General features: G+C 38.8%; 1 protein-coding gene across 1 annotated transcript in view; it reads left to right on the top strand.

Moving 5' to 3' along the window:
* ACSS3 (acyl-CoA synthetase short chain family member 3) overlaps positions 1-24,125 on the top strand; it is a 148,715-nt gene that overhangs the window by 103,799 nt on the left and 20,791 nt on the right. The window contains exons 10-11 of the mRNA XM_026499959.4: positions 11,378-11,473; positions 14,192-14,255. Of these exons, the coding sequence (XP_026355744.1) occupies positions 11,378-11,473; positions 14,192-14,255 (160 nt within the window). The remainder of the gene's footprint in view (positions 1-11,377; positions 11,474-14,191; positions 14,256-24,125) is intronic.

Here is a 24,125-nt window from a genome sequence, read left to right as displayed (position 1 = left end):
TCAAATAAATAAATAAAATCTTTTAAAAAAATAAATAATAGAAAGGGGGAAATTAAGAGAATAGGTAATTGTCCCATTAAGTTATGGTAATTCATGTGCAGGAAAAAAAAATAAACAGCCAGAACTTCATTTTCCTCAGGTGTACAATCACCAGAAAAACACTGTACTGTTATTAATCATTTTTAGCTTTTCCAGAAATGAGACACAAAGCACAATTTTAGAAAGAACTGTCTGTGCAGTGCATGGTGTCCTTTGCAGGAAGGTTTCTTTGTTTTTTTGTTTTTTCTGATTGCAGATAACCATAAAGGGATGGTTTTCCTTATGAGTGAATGACCAAGTACCAAAAAAAAAAAAAAAAAAAAAAAAAAGCTTCCTTAAATTTCAGAGACTAATAACTAAAACCCAAAACATAGTAGATCTTATTCTTTTTTGAGGTCTTCTACCTTTCCTCTCCTCTCCTCTCCTCTCCTCTCCTCTCCTCTCCTCTCCTCTCCTCTCCTCTCCTCTCTTCTCCTCTCCTTGATAATTACTACTAAGCTGTGATGCTGGTTTAGAAATGATTGTAACCAAACAGCTTGGCGTCCAACTTCTTAATGTTGTTTAGGTAGATACACTATTTCTTCACATGCCGTCAGTCGGTTAATTAAAGACGACGACTGTGAGGTTAGAATACTCGAGTTCCACAAAGGCTTTTATAAAGGACGACTTGGTAAAAGGGTGAGATGAAAGGAATCCATGATTCTTCCCATCTGTTGCCAGAATAGTATCTGTGTGGTCCCCCTCAGAAGATACAGAGCTGGCATTGAAAGTGTTTCAAGTACCTTCTGCCCAAGTAGAGAGGAAGTAATAGAAGTGACCTAAGAGCTGCCAACTCAAGGAGCAACTGGGTGATTTTGTTGTTTGTCTGTTTACTTGTTTTGTTTCGATCACTTTAATGGGGGAGTAAGATTCTTCATAGAATTTCAGAAGCCCTAAGGAGGGATTTCAGTGAGAAAACAGTAGTCACCTAATGGATTGAGACATTGGTGACAACTTAAGTTATTGATCTTTCTTTATCTGCCTTGAGCCGTCTTGGCTGAGTTCTTGTGTCCTAGAGTAATCACAGTATTTCTGTCTCTGTCTGATTGAGCTGCTGTAGTTCTAATTGCAGTTGCCAGTTCTGAAGTCACCGTATTCTAGATATAGCCTAAATCCTCCTTCTTGGAGGAGTCCGATAATTCTGGATTTTATTAAAGTGGCTCCAAATCCTCCAGCAAACTTCAGTCATGCCAGTTCTTAAATCAAAATCATTGGTCTTAAAAGTACACAGAACACTAATACCGTATTATTAAAATGTGTCAAGGCTACTTGACGTGATAATCCTGATTTCTGCACAATTTGATAGGATGTACTTTCTAAGAACAGGCAACTCGGACGACAGCTTTAACCGTAAGAATTGGTTAGGCTGACCCAACTCAGCCGTATCCTTAGGGTTATCTGGACAAGATCCATTAGCCCAGGATTTTTTAAAGACGGCAATATTTTTTCTTTACAAAAATCAAATCCACAACATTGAATAATTAATTGCAAGTTAATAACAACTACCCTGAGCAAGGATCTCAGTGGGAAATGGTACAGGTTCAAATGTAGTACCATCTCATTTCTCCCAGCTGGGCTCATTGTGAAACACAAGGGCAACACTTAAGGATTTGATATGTAGGATATCAAAGCTTAAGCCACTTGTTTTTCTGGATCATCCTCTTCTTTTGTTACCCCTGCTTTCTCAGACATTCTACTTTTGTGCATAAGTTGGTACGCTTTTTGCCAAGAGATTCTAATCTGTCAGGGTATAGTCCTAAATTTAGTCCATAGTAGGGAATTTTCTTCATCTTCGGAATTCATCATTGGAAGCTTTGTGATTCTTATTATTTCTGCCTTTTTTATTTTTTTTATTTTTTTTTTAAGATTTTTATTTATTTATTCGACAGAGATAGAGACAGCCAGTGAGAGAGGGAACACAAGCAGGGGGAGTGGGAGAGGAAGAAGCAGGCTCACAGCGGAGGAGCCTGACGTGGGGCTCGATCCCATAACGCCGGGATCACGCCCTGAGCTGAAGGCAGACACCCAACCTCTGTGCCACCCAGGCGCCCCATATTTCTGCCTTTTTTAAAAACTATTTTTCAACTATGTGCAAAATGTGTGACTTTCTTATAACTTGAATGTACTTCGCCCCCTGCAAAATCCTGTTTATTTTGCTGCAAAGTACTTTTCTAGGACTAAGGAATAAGGGGCTTTATACGGGTGATATGACAGTGAGGAAAGCGTCTTCACGGTGACTTACCTTGAAGATTCTATCTTTAATTATTTACAAGCTATTCTCTGTAGCTTGGGTGCCAATAGTCGCTAGCAAACGCTCCGCCGGCGGCAGATCTCAGCGTGAAATACACCTGTGTACGACCAGACTGCCTTCCTGTGTTTACTTTCTGCCTCTTTGTTATTCCTGGCTTTTCGGTTTTACTTAATGTCCGAGTCCGAGCGGTGTAGCTTCATTAAAGTACAGGCCTGTATTTTCAAAGACACTGGATTGCACCAAACTCCTTTAAGTGCACACCGTGGAATTCCAAGTGCTGGGTTGAAGTGGGGGGTGAAGGCGTTGCCAGCGCTGGCAACGCCTTCGCCCCCTGAGCTGGGTCCAGGGTAGACCCTAAGCTACTTTCAAATCATAGAATGCAGAGTCTTTAGTGATATGAATGAATCACTCCTGCCTGCTGCCTGTTTGGGTTTTTCAATGCAATGGTCAAAAATAAACTCATCTCCTTTTCCTCATTCCTGGGAAGACATTTTACATAGTTCAGCATGAGAAGTTGTGATTGGGGAAAAAACAGTTTTATGGATGCAGTGGCATCGCAGCAATGTTCAGCTAGCGATGCCGACAGTATCCATCTGCTGAGAGAGAAAAGTCCTGACGTCATCTTGTTGCCTGGCAACAGTATTTTTTTTTTCTCATTTAGAGCAATCTTCATTAGTTTAAGGTAGGTAATTTTTACTGATCATTTGAGAAGCAGGGGCTTAGAGGTAAGCTACCTGAATTTGATTTGCGGAAGGAATAATCTTTTGTCAAATGTAAAGCAGGCTTGATGAGGCTTTTCTTTTTGAAAGTGAATAACTGTTTACAAATTGTTAATCCATCTGAAAATGAATCTCCCAAGTCAAATAGCAGCCACTGAATCAGACATTGTCCTCTTCACAGCCTGGTAATGTAGAAGGAACATCAAGTTGGGGTTTTTTTTCAAATACGATTACATGAAGTAGTTTGGTTACATACAACTGCTTTTTAGAGTATTTATTTGTACTCATTATTGTATTAGTGATAATGTTTTCACAGAAGACTGAACACTGGGAAATTGATTAATAATATAAAGTTGGTTTGGTCTTTGAAATGTCATCTATTCTAATCCTCCTACCTTTGGCAAGAATCACATTTAATCCACTCTTGAAAGGTAAAAATCTGTTATGTTTTTGTAGATCTTTATAAGAAAAAAAGAGTTCCTCAGCCCTCCATTGACAAACCTTACTGTCTGGAAATATCTTTTTCCTGCTGGTGCATGTAAACCCCTACACTGTGGGTCCATTGACCCCCCAAATAGTTCCCAATTGCTCTTTTGCTGTCAGTTCTGATTCCGAAAACCACAGGTGACTATTCTCCTTGGAAAAGCAATGTACGTAGTGGAAAGAGTTGTGGAATCCTAACAGGATTGCCTTCAAGTCCTGGTTCAGCCGCTGACCCGATAGCCATGTGCGAGTCCTTGATCTTCCGCTTGCACTTTATTTCGTGGGCTTGTAGAAAGCTTGAAAGGAAGTGAAATATGTACAAACAATGCAGCCGACTTCCCGGCCTGTCGTTAACACTCAATAAAGATTTTCCTTTTCCTTTCCTTCCTATGACTCACCCTTCATGTATATAAAGACCATCGTTAGCCTCCTGGCCCGTAGATAATCCAGACTCAAGAAAACTTGGAACATGAGAGCTCAGTTTCTACCTGAGAAAAGGTAATCATAGAGAGTTTAATTTCTCGGAGTCAACCAGCTAGTGAAGATTAGATTTGGAACTCTCCTTGTTCTCTGCTCTCCAGAGGCCTCCCTTCCCAGGTCTTATCTCATGCCTTCATTAATTCAACGTTTCTTATCTAACTCAACTGCAGGTTATTTATGAATTTTCCCCCAGTTAGAGGCAGGAAGGGGCTGGTAAGGGAGAAGGATAAGACCACAGCTGAAATTAATGGTCTGCTTCCAGTACAGAAAGTTAGGCTGCTTTGAATTAAGCATTTTAAACGGTAATCGTACCATCTCGTGAACACAAAGATTAAATTGATTTTCTCTCACCAGTGTACATCTCACTGTTCTGCTTTCTTCTGCTACCACCGTTCAAGTTATTTATAGCGCACTGTATAGATTCAGAGGTGGAGAGAATGGTTTCTTTACAAATTGCTTTTACGCCCGTGATGATGCTGTGATTAATATGGCTCAGTGGTACCAGGCTGCCGAACTGATTGACTTCCAGGACTTCAGCTCTCGGCATGGGCCACCAACTCCTAAATCTATATTGCGTAAATGTAGTGTTTCTAGAACCACGGTGTGTACAGAATGGCAGATTTTCAGATGCAGCAGCAGCTTTTATCGACAGAGTTGGGCTCTGTGAACCTGCCGTTGTGTTCCTCCTCTTAACCCTCACTCACATCTACTCTTCTTTCCATGTTGCCTTTCATGTGTGAGCAAAAACCCTGGGGTGGTCCTGGACGTCTCGCTCTTGCTCAGTCTCTGTGCCCAGACAATCGCCACGACCCTCTGACTCTGAGCATACCTCAGATTTGGTCTCGCCTTCCACTCCTGCTCACCCTCATCAGACCACCGGCTTCTACCTGCCTTCTTGCTCTGGGGTTGGGATCCCAGCTTAGTGCTCCAGTGTGCAACTGAAGAGATTTTTCTACCGTGCGATTCTGAGCAATCACTTCTGCTGAAACTCCCTGTGTCTCTCCTTGTTCCCTAATGATACCCGCATTTCTTATCATGGCGCAGAAGATATGTCATGATCTGCCTCCGCTGCTCTCTCTCGCTTTGTCTCCTGTTCTTTCTCAGCCACCCGGTTCCCCTGAGCTTTGTTATGCTGAGTAACTTGCCGTCAGTCCCTTGATGATCTAACTTCTCCACCTTTGAACATGCTATTTCTGTTTGGCATGTCTTTCTACGCTTAACACTGCCTTCTCATTAAAAGAAATGCCTTTCAGCGAATTCCGTAAGTATGTATTGAAGGACTGACCTTTGAATATCATTCCTGAGATAAGAAAATGTTGGAACCGAATTATAATGGTAACATACAGCTTTTTCTCTTCTAAAGCCTCTGATCTCCCACTCCCTGATTCATTTTAGGATTGCGTTATTCTGTGAGTCGCTGTTTATTTTTTAAGAACCCTGACCTTAATAATGGGAACTGGAGCCTAAACCCATGTAAGAAGTATGTATTTACTAGTCAGCAAACATTTCCTGAGCATAAAATGTCAGGGACTAGACTGTGTTTGGTCCTGCGGATTCAGATGATTCTCAAGCACCCAGAAAGAACCTAATTTCAACCACTGCCTAGGAGAGAGTTTTCAGATAATTATATGCACAATTTCTTTTTGAGAATTGCACTAGTTCTTTTTTGAAAGATTTTATAATGTTTTTAGTGGCAAGTGTTCCAAGCGTCTATTGCTGTGCAAAAAAAAAAAAAAAAAATTACTTCAAAACCTAGCAGCTTAAAACAATAACCACGTGTCATGGTTTCATGGGTGTGTGTTATGGGCAATGATCAGCAGGGGTTTTACACTCCATGTCCTGGGGTTTTGTTTGTTTGTTTGTTTCCATGTACTGTTGATCGAGACAACTCAGACAGTATTTAGTGGTGAATGGGCTGGCCTGGTGGGTCCAAGATGGCTTTAGTGTCATGCCCTGGAATGGCTGGAAGGCTGGAGTTGGTCAGGACTGTTGATGTGGATGCCTGCAAGTGGCATTTAGTGGGGAAGATTCAGAATAATGGGCCATTTTACATGGTGGCTCAGAGGTTCCAGAGATAGTGATCTAAAACTCTTCATGCCTGTGCCTGGAGACAAAGAATCGCTTCCACTCTTTTCTCTTAGTCAGAGCCATCAAAAAGTGGCCCAGATTCAAATAGAGAGGACATAGGTCAGACGAATTGCAGCCATCCTAAATCTCCACGGTGGGTAAATTTCAAAGTTGTCGATGTAGCCTTCTGAATTCTTCAACATAATTTCCCCTTTGCTCACCATTCATAAATAACTGCTGTCAATATTTTTATGTGTATCTTGCCAAGATACATATTTTTGTTCAACACATAGCATTTACAAAAAAGAATCATATTATGTGTTCTGTTTTACAGATTTTCTAAACAATATTTTGTAAGAATTATTTCCTATCAGACATTTTTCTATGATGTTTGAATAGCTTTGCATTAATTCTTAATATGGAATAATCTCTATTTTTGGACAATCTTCTAAACATTCATATGAATAATACTGTGATAAATATCCTTAATGCTTTATATTTGTGAACTCTTACAAATCTTTCCTTATATATATACCTTAAAGTAGTACAACTGGGTTAAAGAGTATGTGCATTTTTAAGGGCTTTATAATTGCCAAATTGCCTTCTAGAAATGTCGTGTTGCTCTATACACACCCCCACACTTCTGTAACAAAAAGTGATTCTCTTTGGCTTATGTGGGCACTTGTCTCCCTGGCACCACCTGACTGTGCCCTAGTCTTTCTGCTAGTCTAGCGAATTCTCATGTTCCTCATGTCCAGGAAGCCACAGAAATCTCAGTATTAAACAACTATTCTAATGCAGCCTCTGTCTGTCCACGCATTTTCTCATACGCATCTTTCTCAAAAGCCCAAATAAAATCAATCTGATCACAGAACCTGGATGTTGTACAAATATTTACATAAATTTTATTTGCATTGTTGAGATTCATTAACTTTTTGTTCAAAAGCCCTCATTAGCTTGCAGGATCTCTCCCACCGAAAGCTTAAGGTCTTACAAGGACTTCAAAGTAGTTTTAAATGATCTGTCTCCTCACTACCTATCTGAGCTTATCTCCTGGTAATACTTTCCTCATTTATTCTGTTTCAATAACACCAGCTGCCTAACTACTCCTGAAACACTCTAGGAATAAGCTTCCCTCAGGACCTTTGCATGTGTGGTTCCTTTCTCGTAGATTATTTGCCCTTAGATGTCATGTGACATAGGTCCTCACTTGTTTCAGGTCTTTATTTAAATGTTACCTTCTCAGGGAGGTCTTTCCTGGGCACCCAATCTAAAATTGCAATTCTTCCGCATCACATCTCATACCCTGTCTGTTCTTTATAAAATTTTCTTAGTGCTCATGACTGTTTAACATGCCATATGGTTTATTTATGTTTTTTATTGTTTGTCTCTCCAACTAGAATGTGAGCTCCTTGATGGTAGGAATTGTGGTCACTTTTGTTTATTATTCTATCCCCAGTTCTAATGAGAGCACCTAACATATAGTAGCTGTTCAATAAGTGTTTGCTAATAAGAGATATGTCCCAACATTACTTCCACTTACGAATATGAGAGGCTGGGCTCACTCTCTGTCACCAGGACTGTGTCTCTGAGACAGTCTGGTGATTTCTCTTCAGCCCTCTGTGTTCTCCCTAAGAACCTCACAAGTGGTACACTTGTCTATTTCATTCTTCTTGTCTGTAAGAACTATGCAAACCAGGGCAAATGGTTTAAATTTTCTAGGTTAATCCTTAGTATTTTTCATTTGTAAAAAGAATATTCCCTTTTCTCCCTATCCCCCTATGTAGTTGGATTAAATGCAATAATATAAACAAAAAGCACTTAGCATAATACACAGCATAATTCATATTTGAAAAAAATGTATATTCATTTTCATTCCTTTTCTTCCTTTAGAGTTAGAAGTTTTAAGGAAAATTCCCTTAGACACCAGTTCACTAACGCAATAAGGTAGAGAGGCAGTAAAGTGAAGTGTCTGCATTAGCCGTGAATGCAGTATGAATATCAACGGACCAAAATAACATACTCTTCACAAGCTTCAGTTCCCTGCCATCTTCTTCCTGGGTGTCTCTTTCTAAGATTAGGTATCTTTGGAAAGATTTCTCCAAATGAAGCATCCAATTCTGTTCTTCAAAGAGAATGTTCTGGTTTTCAGCTATTTTCCTGGTCACAGTGTGACATCCGGATTTCCTGCTTCCCTAGATAACTGCTAGCCGGTTAATTATAGCCTGGACAGTGTGAAGCAGATGATTTTAGAATATCTTTGCAATGGGGCTTTGGGAGTCCTTAGAAGTTTGATTAAAGCCGGCAGTAGGCCCGAGGGCTTCCCCAACCAGAAGCCTCTTTTGCACAGGGACCAGCCTGAGAGCCAGGGTGGTTACCAGACGTCTGTGTGCGTGAACGTGTGAGCACACGGGCACACTCTGGCTGTGGAGGTGGATCAGTATGGACGTTCAGGATGGATCTCAGGATGTTCAGAGAGATAGAGAAAACCAAAGTTTCTGTAACAACCATTATGGTCGTTCTCCTCCCACTTTTGTCCTAACTATGGCTCTCTCTGTGGAGCCAAGGAACTGTCATTGCGTCTGAATGTATCTTTTCCATGTCACTACCAAAAGTTCTTTTTCCAAACCCCCAAATGAGTATCAAACTAAAGTCAGTGAGATACTCGAATGACTTATATTGCCTGCTTTTTTTTTTTTTTAAAGATTTTATTTATTTATTTGACAGAGAGAGAGACAGCCAGCGAGAGAGGGAACACAAGCAGGGAGAGTGGGAGAGGAAGAAGCAGGCTTACAGCAGAGGAGCCTGATGTGGGGCTCGATCCCATAACGTTGGGATCACTCCCTGAGCCGAAGGCAGATGCTTAACCGCTGTGCCACCCAGGCGCCCCTATATTGTCTACTTTAAGTCCCTGAATGGATAATCCTTTCCATTGCCCTTAACATCCCGTCAAGGTCATCATGTAGATGAATGTGCTCGTGTGTCTTCAAATCATTGATTATAACCAAACAGCTGAAGGTTCAGGTTGTAACTGTAATCACTGGCCAGAGATGCGGATGAATCTCCCAGGTTCAGGTTGTAACTGTAATCACTGGCCAGAGATGCGGATGAATCTCACAGGCAGCACAAACGGACAGCCCGTCACCAACTCGTTCTTGTCTTTGTTGAAGACGAGGTTTATTCTCACTTCCTCTTCCCATATCTCCTTTCTCCCGGTGTTAGAGGAAGAAGATCTGAGTGTCCACATCTCTCCTAAGAATCCGCAGGGACACGAGATGCAGCAGAGTGCAGTGAGAGCGCTGTGGTGGTGGTTTTGTGCTTGTTTCTCTTCCAGACAGCAGGTCCCGAAGCCATCGGAAGGCTCGTTTGTGGGTCCTAAGCCATCTGTTGACAAGTTGCTGAGAGGCTTGATGGTGTTGAGAAATGTAGGGAGTTTGAACTTGAAATCATTGGAGTGCTTCTAGTGATGAACTCAACCTGATGTGACACACTTTTAACACAGAAGATGTGCTTTAGCAGCTGCCCCCCCTGCCCAGGGTGTGAGGGGGAACAGAAGCGTCGTAAGGGGGCCATCTCCCTTCGTCCTGCGTCTTAGTAGCTTCTGTGGCTGTCGTCACCTTGCTTAGTCTGCATCCCTTCTTTTATGCTCCTCGCTCTCACTGGACAGGGTTGCTTCCTGTTACCACACCGTTCTTGTCTTTCTGTCAGTTTGGAGGACAGCTGAGATCAGTACTGAGACATTTTTAGAAAGACATAGGGAAAAATGTTGCTAACCTTTCTGAATATGGGGGTTTCCTTCCCTGCTTTGCTCGTGCTGTAGGGAGAGAAGACGGGGGTATTGAATGACTGACGGAACGCCATTTTGTATGATACCTGTCCATTTTTTTGTCATGGTATGAACACATTTGAAACATTTGTCGTGGGATGAAATCATTGTCATGGTATGAAGCCATTTGAAAATTCTTTGTTAAACATCAGAAATATCTGCTCCGGTGACTTGCTGCCTCTCCTCAGCGGTGACCATATGGCTGAGCTTCTTAAGCACTGGACTGTGACTTAGGAACCGTGTTTTAATGTTCTGGAGTCCATCTTCCGTTATTGATGCCAGCTGAGCCACTGTCCATAAAATGTGAATAATAAACCGAACTACTCTGGAAACTAAGGAACAGTAATAAATTCTTCCCACCATTCTAAAGTGATATAAATGTATGATAAATTAGGGAGAAGCCATAGTGGAAAGAATACATTCTGAGTTCCTTAGGAAGATAGATGTTTTTTAATATTTTGGATTACTTTGGAGCCAGTTGGTTTGACAATTAATCCCTTGGGTATATGTACTGTATGTTTGTGTGTATAATATTAAGCCACTAGTGCCAAAACTTTTCACGGTCAATACCTCTTATCCTGCTCCTCCACACATGTAAATCTCATATTTAAAAGGTTCTGCTAACCCCAAACTTGTGTTCGCCAATAATAAAAAATGCATTTGTCCGTAAAAATAATCACTTTCAGAACTTATGGCTATCGTATAATAGCTGCAATTATTCTATTAACAACTTAAGACAGAGAAAACGAATTTATCACTTTTGTTCATCTCTGCAGGTCGTGGTGAAGACTCTGGTTTTCATGAAATAATCAGCATAGCATAAATGTCCTTCTTTCCTTCCTTCCTTCTTGCCTTCCTACCTGCCGGCTTGTCCTGTCTGCATGCCTTCTAGAAGCCTAGGCACAACAGATTGAGAGCAATTTGGTAAAGCTTTAGATGCAAGGTCTCTAGGCAGCTGTAGTTCTTTAAAAATTAGAGTTGACATTGTTCCTATATTCCCAAAAATTTTTGCGTTACTTATTCCAGAGATTAAGCCACAGATATCAGAAGTATCTTGCGTGTAACTATTATTTACCATGATTAAATAACTTTAGGTGAGTTAAGAGAAAGCATCTTTTCTAGAGATCTTTGAGTTTTTAGCATGTGTGGTAAAATTCTCATAGCCACATAATTCTGCATTCTTCATGCCCGTTGATTCATAACCAAGAACGTTAGCGAGACCTCTCTTTCTTTAGAAGAAGCGTTACTCCATACGTTATTCTCAATTTGTGTCCTTAAGTTTTAAAAGTTAATCCAGAATCGATTACTGAATTTTTTTTTCATTTTTAAAAATACATTTCCACTCTTCATCTATCCCTTGTGCAGTTGAATTCTAGGACAAACTGGGTACGGGTAGGGGGCAGCGCATATACCGAAGAAACATCAAGATCGCAAGTTTAAATATTAAATGATAAATAATATTTATTTCTCCAGAGACTGGATCCCCAATTACAGCATCATGCATTGGATTAGGTAATTCTAAAACACCTCCTCCAGGACAAGCAGGAAAAAGTGTTCCAGGATACAATGGTGAGAAATGACCCTGATTATTTGGAATATGTAAGGTTATAAATTTGGTATTTTTCCATGTCTAATGTGAATCAAACTGCACAGTAGGTGCTTAAAAATATTTGTTTGAATGAATACTTTGTACTATAAATACATGCCTTAATTTTGTTATTAGTCATTTGGATCAAAAATAAGATTGTCGACTTCCAAGGACATGTTCTAAATGACTGTCATAACCAAGAAAATAGTATTTATAAGGCACGTAAAGGATATGGCTGGGAAATTAATATGTACGGAATACTTGCTAGGTGCAGAGTACTTTGCATTCATCATTTCATTTAATGATGAATTATATTGAATTCAGAGGTATCATTACCATTCTAAAGATGAGTTAACTTGTGCCCAGAGAGACTGAATCACTGTGCTGAGGTAATACAGCTGATTAGGTCCTATATACAACACGAACCATCATGTTTTATTTTGTTTGTTTCTTTGGGTGATTTGCTACAAAAGTTGCAGTTTTTCCCCTTATAATTGAGGAGGGATGATAAGGCTTCTGAACCTTGTTGGCTAAAGATAAATATAAAAAGTAAAGAGTCTAAATAGAAAATTCACTCCATCCATGCTGGTGGTATGTGACAATGAGACCTAACGTATTTTAAATATTTGTTTTTAGATTGTTGGTAGTGGCTATAATAGGTTAGCAATTTCCCTTGGGCTCCACTTGCTAGTTACATAACTTAAACAAGTCACCTAACTTTTCAGAAATTCAATTTCCTTACTTCTAAATGGGAATGATAATGCCACACGCTTCACAGCGGCATGGTGTAACGCGATGACGCGTTAACACAGCACTTGCCGGCAAACAGACTGAGTTAAGTCTTAGCTAGTCGTGTGCTGATACGTCAGAGACATCAGACAGGCCGACTTGATTTAGACTTACACATTCATTTCACAGACAAGGAATACAAAGAACAGAAGTTATTTTATATGCATAACGTCACACAATTTAGCTTAATAGATTTATGAGGAAAACCCATCTTTGGGGTTTTCTATATGATTCCTACATATAGTTTCTATTTGCATGTAAATTATAAAATATAGAGACTTATCTTTGCCTCTCTGACATAGAAATATTGTATTTTCTTTCTAGGACAATGATCAGTTAAGAAAACGTGGATCATTGGACTTAGCCTAGCAGATGTATTTGTGAAAAAAACTTCAGGTTTTTTTTGTTTTTTTTTTAGGGCAGAAACATATATTCTGTGAAGTCAGTGACTTTCCAGGCCTGGGAAGGTGAACCCAGCTTTAGTGAAATCCTCACTTTGAACAGTCCTGTCATCCCTGCTCCTTTGATCGGAAAAATTGCTTTGTGTTGAGCCATTTTTAGGGGCTGATGTTTGTGGGAGATGTTAAATACATTTCCCTTTCAGTATTCTTATATCCAGCTATAAGAAAGAGTTAAGCTTTGATGCCTCATGAAATTTCAGTACAGAAATTTCTCGTTGTCTGAAAGCCATTGGCTTTAAACGTTAGAACTAAAGTATCTATAACCAAGGAAGTAGTGACTTTATGACACATGATTTTTATGTTTTGTGGTTAGTCAGAGATTCAGAAGCATAATGTAGTATTCAGTATTATAATAAAAAAGTGGTATCCACTTGGGAAAGGAAAGGAAACTATTTTTGTGTGTGTGAAAAATATTCAACGTAATTTAACAGTTCCACATTCATTGAGTACCTTACACAAGCTTGTCACTTTTTTCTTCAAGTAATTCTTATAACAACACTGAGAAAAGAATCACTCCCACTTTTCATATGGAGAAATTGAAGGTGTAATACTTGTACAGGGGTGCAGAGTAAATTGGCAACTGTACTGGGATTTGGGGAAACAAAGATTAGTGAGGCTTGACTTCCACCCTTAATGACCTCCCAGTCTTGTGAGTGGAATATTTATACCACTACTAATTGTCAGAATAGAACTTTAAAACAAAGTGCTCTGGGAAGACAAAGAAGGGAACGATTAATTTTTTCTGGGGACAATGTCCTCCTTTTCTCATAGCTTCGCTCAGTAGAATGACCTGGATGGATGAAGCAACAGAAAGGATCAATTAGAGCTTAAAATATGATGATATATTCTCATTTCCAGTTTGCACTGGGGGTTACAGAATATGGAGTCAAGCTTCAACCTCCTAAAATCTTTCAGGATTATAACAGTGTGGCACAGCACTGGGATGATATTTGGGAATTAAATGGTTCTTGAAAGCTCAGAAGTGGATATTAAGCTTTAAATCAGAAAAAGGGGGTTTTGAGGCTTTTTAATACTTTATTTTTATTGCTTGAAATATTTTTTTGGTGTATTTTAGAATTGATTTGTTTCCTTTAATTTTTGAAAAGCTGCATATATTTTTAATGTTTTTGGTAGAATAGAGGACAATGTTGAAGTGGATATAAACATGGATTATGAAATTAACAGCATGTTTGAAATGCAGTGTCTTTACTTAAGGGAGGTCCTGAGGGAAAATTCATGATCTTGTTAAAAATCAAAGCATATGCTCTTTTAATTGTTTGTGAGACATGTTAGCATAGTTATATGTTCATGGTCTCATAGGAATTAAAGATGCCTGTGAAGCTCCAGTTTTGGGGGTTGGATATAGGAAACATGGAAAAGTTTAAGCTTTAAGGTTTTGCATTTTCATTCAAATTTATATTATTTGTTTGTTTATATTTTACTTTACAGTTATGATTTTGGATGACAACATGCAAAAACTGAAGGCCCGATGTTTAGGAAATATTGTGGTAAAGTAAGAAAAATTTCCAATGCTACTATGTAAGAGAGCAAGAACTGGTATATAATATTAAGAAAAAAATGGAGAGGTTGCAATGATAGTACGAGGAAGGGGGTTGCAAAATAAGCTGGTTCATTGTTTGAGAATACACAGTGCCAGCTCTTGTTGTTGAAACATGGAAGCCCCATTAACCAGAGCACGTGATGTGATGAGCACTGGGTGTTACGCAACTAATGAACCATTGAACACTCCATCCAAAACTAATGATGTACTATATGTTGGCTAATTGAATTTAAATTTTAAGAATAAATAAATAAATAAACATGGAAGCCACATATAGTAGAACAAATTTAGATATGGTTTTTAAAAAGATAAATCTTGCTTTTTAAGTATATTTTTTTGGTGATACGAGTTTTGCATAGGTGATCAATTTAACTTAAATACCAAAAACATAAAGAAGTATGGAAAGATTCTGTACTTCCACCCTTTAGCGATACAGCATTAATTTTTTACTGTGTATGAATTTTTCCTTTGACAAGCATTTTAGATTGTTGAAACAATTCAGTTTATTCTTGTATTGCCATTTTTCCTTAAATTTATCCCATGGGCATTGTTCACTTTAGCTCTGCCCCTAAAAATGTTTATCCCCATTCTCGAACTCTTAGGATTATAAATAATGCTATATTGAACATCTTTTTTTGTGTCGTCCTTTCTCCTTTTCTGATAATCACCCCTATAGTATGAATAATCTCTAAAAGTGTAATTACTAAGCCAAATAGTAGCATGATATAAAATTCCTGACTCAGCAAGTACCACAATTCCTTGCTAACATTTCTCACCCTTGTTCATTTGTAAGCAAAAGTGTCCAAATTTGCAGTGAAAATATTAAAATTTGCTTTGATTAAATCCACACGTTAAAATTGTTATGCTTGTGGAAGCTGAAATAAAAGTTGCTTCAGTTGGGGGACAAACAGGATGTGACATTTTAATAATTGATACAAGTTGCTTTAATGCCTCTGATTAGCATGACATTGGGATCTTTATTAATATGGTTCAGTAGCAGAATTTGGCAGAAGGAGCTGCGATAAATAAAGAACGTATGTTAGGCCTGAGGAAAGATTTGTTTTCCCATTTACTTAAAAAAATTCTTGGGAAAAAAATAAAAAAGTAAAAGAATGCTTGGGGCTCCGAGGTGGCTCAGTTGGTTGAACATCCAACTCTTGGTCTCAGCTCAGGTCTTGATCTCAGGCTTGTGAGTTCAAGCCCTGCACTGGGCTCCATGCGAGGTGTGGAGCTTCCAAATAAAATAAAATAAAATAAAATAAAATAATAAAATAAAATAAAATAAAATAAATAAAATAAATAAAATAAATAAAATAAATAAAATAAAATAAATTAAATAAAATAAATTAAATAAAATAAATAAAATAAAAAAATAAAATAATTCTTCTGACTTGGCAACCTGTCTCAGATCAGAGACCTAACCTGAGGTATGAAATTGCCTCAGGTTAGAACTCTGAACTGCAGGATACCAGATACATACCCTCACCTGACCCAAAACCTAACCTGAACCCAAACCTGAACCCTACCTAGATCTGAGAGAAAAAAAAAAGGGGGGGGAGATTTGGTATATTTATATGATGGACTGTTACTCAGCAGTAAAAAAGTACAGTATCTTGGCACTTACAACAACAGGGATGGAGCTAGGAAAAAAATTCTCTCAGGTAAATAAAACGTTTAAAATTCTATGAAAATTAAATGAAAAACAGTAACTTAAAAAAGAATGTATTTCTTCAGGTCAAAATCTTTAACCTTACAAAAAGCTAACAGAGAAGATACACTTTATGCTACAATTCTCAGATTCTTATGTTATCCTTAAACATGTAAGCACTATATTACTTTTTTCAAGTTTAAATTTTAAGACATCTTGTTGGCAAGATGGAAAAATTAAATACCGAATATACCATTTATATTCATATTATTCTGAGACAGAATGCATGTTAATATAGAGCTGATTGAAATCTGACCTCTTAATGGGAAAACGGTAGGGATGGGGGACGGCGTTCTAAGAAATTAGTAATCTGAACAAGATTGCAGGTGGTTGTTTAGCTTACTTAGGGAAGCACATGGTTTTGGAGAGTCTTTAAAAGCACTCTAGCAGCATACATTTTTATACAACCTCCTAACTACAAGTGAGTCTATCTATTTCATAAAGCAACTCATGTACGATCCTAGGGGTAGCGTTTGATGCCCGCAGTTCTATACCCTTCACATGTTCTGTCATTCTGATTATTGGTGGCTTTGCCCTACTTCCATTCAAAAATAATAAAATATAGTAATTGCCCACATAAGCTGTATTTTTTCCTGAAGCCATTAATGTTACTTCTGGTACTTAAGAGTAACATAACTATTATCTTAAAGCATTCTATTGTTTAGATTGTCACTGATTCAGAATTATTTTCTCCCCTCTGCATTCCTGAACAGGGAATTTTACTGTACTGATCTGGGATTCTGAAATTTCTAGGTGAATTATTTGAAGACGTAATATGTTATGACATGCAGTAGAGTTTGATTCCTTCCTTAAGTTAATAGTGAAACTAGATTTTTGAAAATGTTATGTATATTATTGTATTCAAAAGATAAAGTAGAAAACACAGGGAAAAAAATGCTCCCACCAAGATCTCTCTTTAAAAAAAAAAAAAATAATAATAATTCTTGAAACCTTATTTTAGGAACTCGTTTTTATCTGGGAGAGCAAGGATTTCCTTTTGAAACCTTGAAACCCACTTCTCCAGTGGCCTTTCCGCCCTAACCCGTCAACCTCAGAATTATTCGTGCATCTCAGTGGCGGCCTCCAACATTGTGTAGGATGTTTTCATGTTTAACATCTGTCAGTAAGACTTGTTTCTGTTATCTGTAGCTGTTCTCTGTGCCTTGAAGGGATGCATCATTCATCCAGAATGTGAAATAGCCAATGAACGCTTCTTAAGAGCTCATAATAAATATATGTTTAATTGAATTAAGGGGAAGAAAAACACAGCTTTTTGACTTAATAAAGGGTATTCTGGTTTTAAAAAAATAGTCTGTAATTTGAGAGAGAATAATTTTTTCCATCCAGATCACATTCTAAAGAAGGTCTGTGATCTGAAAGCAGTCTCCTTTCCAGAGATTGGCCAAATGGTACCCCCCAAAACCTCAGTGGACTGTAAAAGGGATACGTGGTCAGCTGAGTCCACAAAATATCTGAGACTCTAAATATTAAGAAATGTATTGACCCTCAAATTGGAAAAACTTACAACAAAATTTAATACATATTTAATTAAATATCGTTGAAACCTAACATCGTAACAACTGCATTGTCAATGTAGTCTTCATAAATTTTTCATTTCATTTGCAAACAATGTTTAGGTCTTATTTTCTCACTTTGCACAATTTCTGAATATGTACAGTGACTGCTGAGAAATAAGAACCAATAGTAAACTAAATGTATGGCTTTATGCCAAATAATTTTAAAAGCAAAATTATAACTTTAGGTCCAGAAAAAATTCTAGTTTCTATGATGTATTGCTGTGTTTTATTATTTGTTTAAATATATGGGTTGAGGCCACTGGTAGTAAGAATACTTAGGGTCTAGGGGGGACTTGAAACAGATGGCATCAAAAACCACCCCTGGGAGTGATTCCTGGCCTGAGATGGATGTCCACTCTCAATTATTCATACCCATGCTTTTCTTTATTATTTTGTATGGTAACTAAGTAGGAGCAGTTTGAAAGAGCAGTATTCCCTGATGTTATTTATGTTCACTAATTATACTTGTAGTATAATTACAAGAATACAGGGAAAGTCTGCATGGAATATTTGAAATGTATGGGGCTCAAACTATATTAAAATAAGTCAGTAAAAAAGCGACTCATTGTTTTAATCCCAAATTTGTTTGCTTTTATAAGTACTGCTATAGCTGCTTCTTTCATTATAAAATCTGTTATGAATAGGATAAATAATATTGGAAACTATCTTTCTCTGACAGTTTCTTTAAAATCTGAAGCTATAATCATATTTCACCCTTTTTGAGTATTAAATATAATGATTCATTTTATCATATTAAGACAATTCACCTAAAATGAGAAATAGTGGTATGTGAAAATGTTGAACAGAAAACTCTTGCTCCACTTCATTTTTTCCACTTCTTTGTTAATGCTTTTTAGAAATCACTGTTAGGCTCTCCTGGGGATCCCTTCACTGGAAGGAAGACATTTAAGTGATTCCTAAACTACTATAGACCCTAGGATGTAATAAACATGAATCCTACAGCTTTCATAGATTTTCTGCATTCATGGGATTTGCCTTTCTAGTAGAAGAGAAACTATGTGTCTTTGTGCATGTTAGCAAATTCCTTTGATTTTGAAACCTACTCCAGGCAGTTAATTTAGTGGGAAAGTTACGGTGTCTGAATTGCTATGAATACAGAATGTTCATGAATTGTGGGAGGTGTCCCTGCAATTGCATCCAGAGCTCTGAAGTGCAGACGTAAAACAGCCAGTAATTTCCAAGCAACCCAGAGCAGAGCATGAAAGAGCATTTTAACTGCAGTTGCTTTCCTCAGTCCTGCACTGCTCACTGTTATTAAAGCCATAGGTCTCCGGCTACTGTAACAAGTAGGCAATAGTTGATCGAAACCAACTCGTACTGACTAATAAATCTTTTCCACAGTATTCTTTTTTTAGAAAAAAAAAAAGTCCCCTTTATGGGCCTGCATTTTTCTTGGACCAGATCCAGTTGCTGCTACTGGAAGTGGGGCTTGTCGGTCTCCTGCTGTGTGCCGCAGGAAGGGGGGGTCTGTGCCCTGCAGGCGGTGGCCAGGAGGAGGGAGCTGTAGGGCAGGGTCCACGTGGCTTCTACTCTGGTGCCTGCCAGTTTCTCAGCCTCCAGATATTAAACTCCTGTGCCCTAATGGTATCTTTTCACATCTTTATAGCTTCTCAGGACTGATTTAGTCACTTTGCTGCTGTCTTGGGAAAGGGTCAGGATGGCTTTCTTTTCATCAGTGTATCCTTTGCATAAAACTAAGGATGACACATAATTGTAATCATGTTCCTTTCTAAATATCATACACAGATTGTAATATGATCTTTTATTAGCCTTACGACATCACTGGGAGGTAGACAGTGGGACAGATATCCTCATTTTAGACGTGGGTATCTAAACATCTTTTGTAGTGACACAGCTAGAGCTCACATTAATAACCTAGTCTTTTGTCTGTCCAGAGGGAAAGAAATTATGGCCTAATCAGTCTCTTTGTGGGGAGACAAAAAGTAGCCTCCCACGAAAATCTCAGGTAGAGCCTACAGACTCCATAGGAAATGCTGGGAGGGCAAAGATGGGAGCTAATCCCAGAATTCTCTAGGGAACAGGAGTTATATCTTCAATGCATTTCTGTTACCGTGGGGATTCCCAATGGAACAGTAAATACAGACCATCCTGTATCTGGGAATGGAGACGTGTATTTTACATTCCAGAGTGATCCGGAATGTCACCTTCTACAGTGATGAGCATTCCCTTTTTTTCTTATCTGTTTAAAGATTTCTCAGCACCCCCATGCTTTCCCATTAGCACGCGTGCGTGCGTGCACGCACACACACACACACGCACGCACACACACACACACACACACACGGGATCACTTCAGCTATTTCTCTTTCCCAGTAAGATTGGTCTCCAAGGAAAGACATTGTCTAAGAGTAACTCTTGATTCACAGTTGGACAGGTTGCAATAAAACTTTCCTTTTCAGTCTGCTTGAAAGAGTTGGGCAAGGTATCTCAGAGTGGTAACATTTTATCTTGGGTCTGGAGGAGGAGTACAGACACTAGCCAGCCTGTGTCTCAGTGTGTTCAAGCCTCCCCCTCCTGCCAGTCTACTGTATCTTCACGCTATTGTAACTACAGAAAACAGTATTCTTTTTCTGTAACTTCAGAAGAAGAGCACCAGGGCATCCATTATTCCAGAAGGAATAGGATAATCATTAGGATATTCAACAAGAAAAATGTTAAGTTGGAATTCTGTAAAAAAAACAAAACAAAACAAAAAAAAAAACCAATCTGCTCGAGCTCATATACACCTAACTTCTCTCTGGAGTTTATTGCTTCTTCTCTCACGTGCTTTATTTCATACACACACACACACACACACACACACATTAATCACAGATACTCCCAATTCTGGAAACCTCTCTTCCTGCTTTTCTTTAGGACCATTATATGGCATCTTTTAGGGTTCCTTTTTAGACTCTTTCTAATATTGAAATTGCAATATCTGAATTTTAAAATGTATCAGACTTTATTAGTGAAGAACAGATAGCACTCCCTCATTTTATCCTACTAATTACTAATTGCAATCTTCTATCTTGCTCTCCAGCCTATTCCTCAATTAAATTCGGTGATATCGAAGTAGTTTTCTGGGGACATCTCAAAAATGATCAGGAGCATATGTGCCATTTCCAGCCAATCCACACCTGGGCTTTTTGGTGTGAGCTTAGTTTCAGGGATAAAACTTTCCCTTTCAAGAGCTCCTGCTGGTACAGAGTCTAAGGACCTGCTCAAACTTGCCTGACAAACATTTTTACATTATTTCATTAGATTAATGGAATAGACATCATTCATGACAGTCTTTCTCCCTATCTGTATTATAAAAATACTGAGTTTCTTACAGTACACATTATGTGAGGATCTTCATGTGTCTAAGACTAGAATTTATATCTTTATATCGTTAGTGTCTAACTGGTGACTGAGGAATATCAGACATCCGACAAATATTGATTGAATGAAGAAAATAAATGCATGAGTTAATGCACACATGCATGCTTGCACACATGCTTGCTTGCACACATGCTTGCACACATGCATGAATGAATGAATAAAACATAATTCCTCTGGTATTTTCTTCTCTAACTTTTATATCTTCATTTCCTCTTCACTGGCTACTTCTAGTCACATCTTCTCCAACTTAAATCAGCCTGCTTCTCTGCCTTAATGACATATCTTTCCAGCCAGTCACCCACAAACTTTTAAAAAGTGTACTCTAATTTCCTGCCTCCACTTCCTTCCTTCCTGTTTACTTTTGAATCACTCCCGTTAGTGCCTCCTCCACACCACTGAAATGGCAAGCCTGAGGATACTCAAAGTATCTTAATCGCTAAGTTCTCTGACTCTATTGAATCACTTTCAGACAAAATCTGTGCTTCTATGACCTTGTTGAACACTCAGTCTTATAAAAATTCTACTGTAGTAGCTCCTAAGATACTATTTTTTTCTAGTTCTCATACATCTGATTTTCTTTTATTTTTGTTCAATGACCTTGTTTCTTTGGTCCTTAAAGACAAATAGCATTTGGCCCTAATTTTTCCCTCCATTTCATGCATTGACCCTGGATCATATCCTTGGTATGTTAGTCTTAATTCTCAAGGTCTATAGGTATATACAAATTTATGCAGACCTTTCTCACGGGAGTGAGAAATTGTATAAAAATCCCTACTGTCCCTGTCCTTCAAAAAATTTAAGCAGGTGTTTAAAATGTTTCAGCAGCAGCTGAAAAAGCCCATGTCCTTAAAGTTTGTTAAATTTTCCCCCTGGAGGATGGCTACCTATACTTTAATTCTCTAAGCTTTAATTAATTATAAGACTGTAATCTATCTGTTACGAATTGTTGGTATCATAGTTCTCTCAGGAAGTAAGAGAAAACCCAAATTATCAGGGCATCTTCTTTTTAAGGACAGAGGTTGCAGGTGTAACCAACTTCTGGGAGGTATAAAATGTTCTTTTTCTCTCTAGTAACATTCTTACCAGAAAATGCTGCACTCTCCGTCCCACGTACACACACTGACCGAATCAGGACGTACTAGGCCACCAGGAAACTCCAACCGCATGTGTGCCCGAGGTTCTCCTTCACGTGGATTATTAGTGCAAATACGTAGGGGTCTCTGCTGTGAGGAGGCAACGTGGTTGCAGGGGGCGTCACAATTTGTATCTGCGGTAGATAAAATGAAAGAGAAGCTTATTTAACAGTATGTCCTTCTACACGCATAGTTTTTAGTGTGGGCAGGGTGAAGTGTTTCAGTATTTGGACGGGCATTTCTGTATACCGGCAATCAGGTGGAGCTAAGAACAGCCGCTGCCGTTAGACCCGGCGTCCGCAGTCTGACTTGCCGCAGACCCCAGCACGCTCTGGCATCCCCAAAGCAGCCTGACTGTCAGTTGCCATTTATTACCACGCTTACCTTTCATTTTTCTTAGAGTATAGTTTAAAAGTATCACCATGAAAACCAGAAAGGATTATATATCATGATATATTTAGGGGGGAAACAACTGAAAATTATTTAATCTGTGAGCAGAATCCATCTCCATCGAGCTTATGGTCAGGGTTGGTTATGTTACACGTAGTCAGTTTCAGTCATTAATGTTATGACTTCTGGCCTGGATGGGCTTTTGACTGACCGTCTACCATCCCTTCTTGGTGTCCTCTGCACCTCTTTATCCTCAGCATCTTGGAAATGATGCTAAATTGAATGTGTTTTGGTGGCTGTCATGTTCATATTTTACTTCTGTGTTTAATAACCAGTGATTTACACTTGTCTGTAAAATATTAACAATAAAAGCAACCTGACAAAGTGAAATTATATACATAGTGATTTAAGATGGACACAACGAAGTCAGTTACAAGGACCCAAGAGGTCATGTGCCTCAGCCCACTGCCTTCACGCGGGCTTAGCGGTGAACAGCAGTAGTAACAAGAGCAGAATCTCTGTCGTTCTCTTTACAAACTGCTTTCGTATGCATTTTATGCAATTACCCGAGGTCCAGAAATGCAGATGTTGCATTTTTCCCTCCATCATAAAATAGTACAAAATGAAGACCTTGCAAGAGGAGGACCTACCGGGAAGCTCGAGACGGTGGAGCTGGGCAGTCGCACCTGGGCTGCTGATCCCACCTGTGACAGCACCTTCTGTCTGACAGAACGTGAGGATACAGCTCAGAGCCTCCGGTCTAACGTTGGGGTGGAGGATGCATGACGTTGCCTCATGTGGGCAGTAGCCGTGTCTACTTTGTTTTCAGTTTTCTCAGCATCAGGTCTGTGAAGTCACTGCTTCACTTCGTATTTTTTATTGTGTGAGCCTGGAGAGGGACGGTTTTTGAAAATCCCTAAGTTTTACAGTATCTGAATTTCCACATGTTAAAGCATCTAAAAGGGTCTTGTGTCCAGAAAACAATTTGGGTGGTTATTTTCGTTAGGTGGCACCTCCTACGAGAAACCAATTTGGGAACGTGTTCATTTACCTGGATAAAGACAGACGAATAGATACAAATTAAGCCCTTGCCATGTGTATAACACATGTTTGATACTATGGAGGAAAGCAGGAAATGTAAGAGCAAATTGGTTGGAAAGAAGGGTATATCGTATCTTGTAATTTATATTCTCAAGTATGACCGTCCCAATCTATGTGTTCATAGGATGCGAAATCACGTAGGTTGGGACGCTCATGAAAAGGAAGAATGCAAGAGGGCGTGGTGAGAGGGAATTCTCTGAAGCAGATTGATTGTGAAGATAAGCTTGTTCATGGAATGTTGGCTTGGAGTATTTCATCACACGGAGATGGGCGGAGGTGACAGTTGGGAGCTTGGTACTTCAAAAAAACAAAGAATTTATTTGCCTATGGTAGAAGCATATTTGTCCTAAAAAGTAATTCAGTGATGCATTTGTGGTTCCTTTGTGCAGATGTTATGTTTCTTACTGAAACAGTGATTGCTGCTAATATCTATTTGATTGCCAGCTCTATATGCCTTTTGTGCCCTTTCCAGAAACTACGGTCATCCCTCAATGACGCTGCTATGTCA

The sequence above is a fragment of the Ursus arctos genome, unplaced genomic scaffold, assembly GCF_023065955.2.
Source record: "Ursus arctos isolate Adak ecotype North America unplaced genomic scaffold, UrsArc2.0 scaffold_21, whole genome shotgun sequence".
Lineage (NCBI taxonomy): Eukaryota > Metazoa > Chordata > Mammalia > Carnivora > Ursidae > Ursus > Ursus arctos.
Note: the sequence above shows the minus strand (reverse complement) of the source record. Positions and strands in the feature narration are given on the sequence as shown.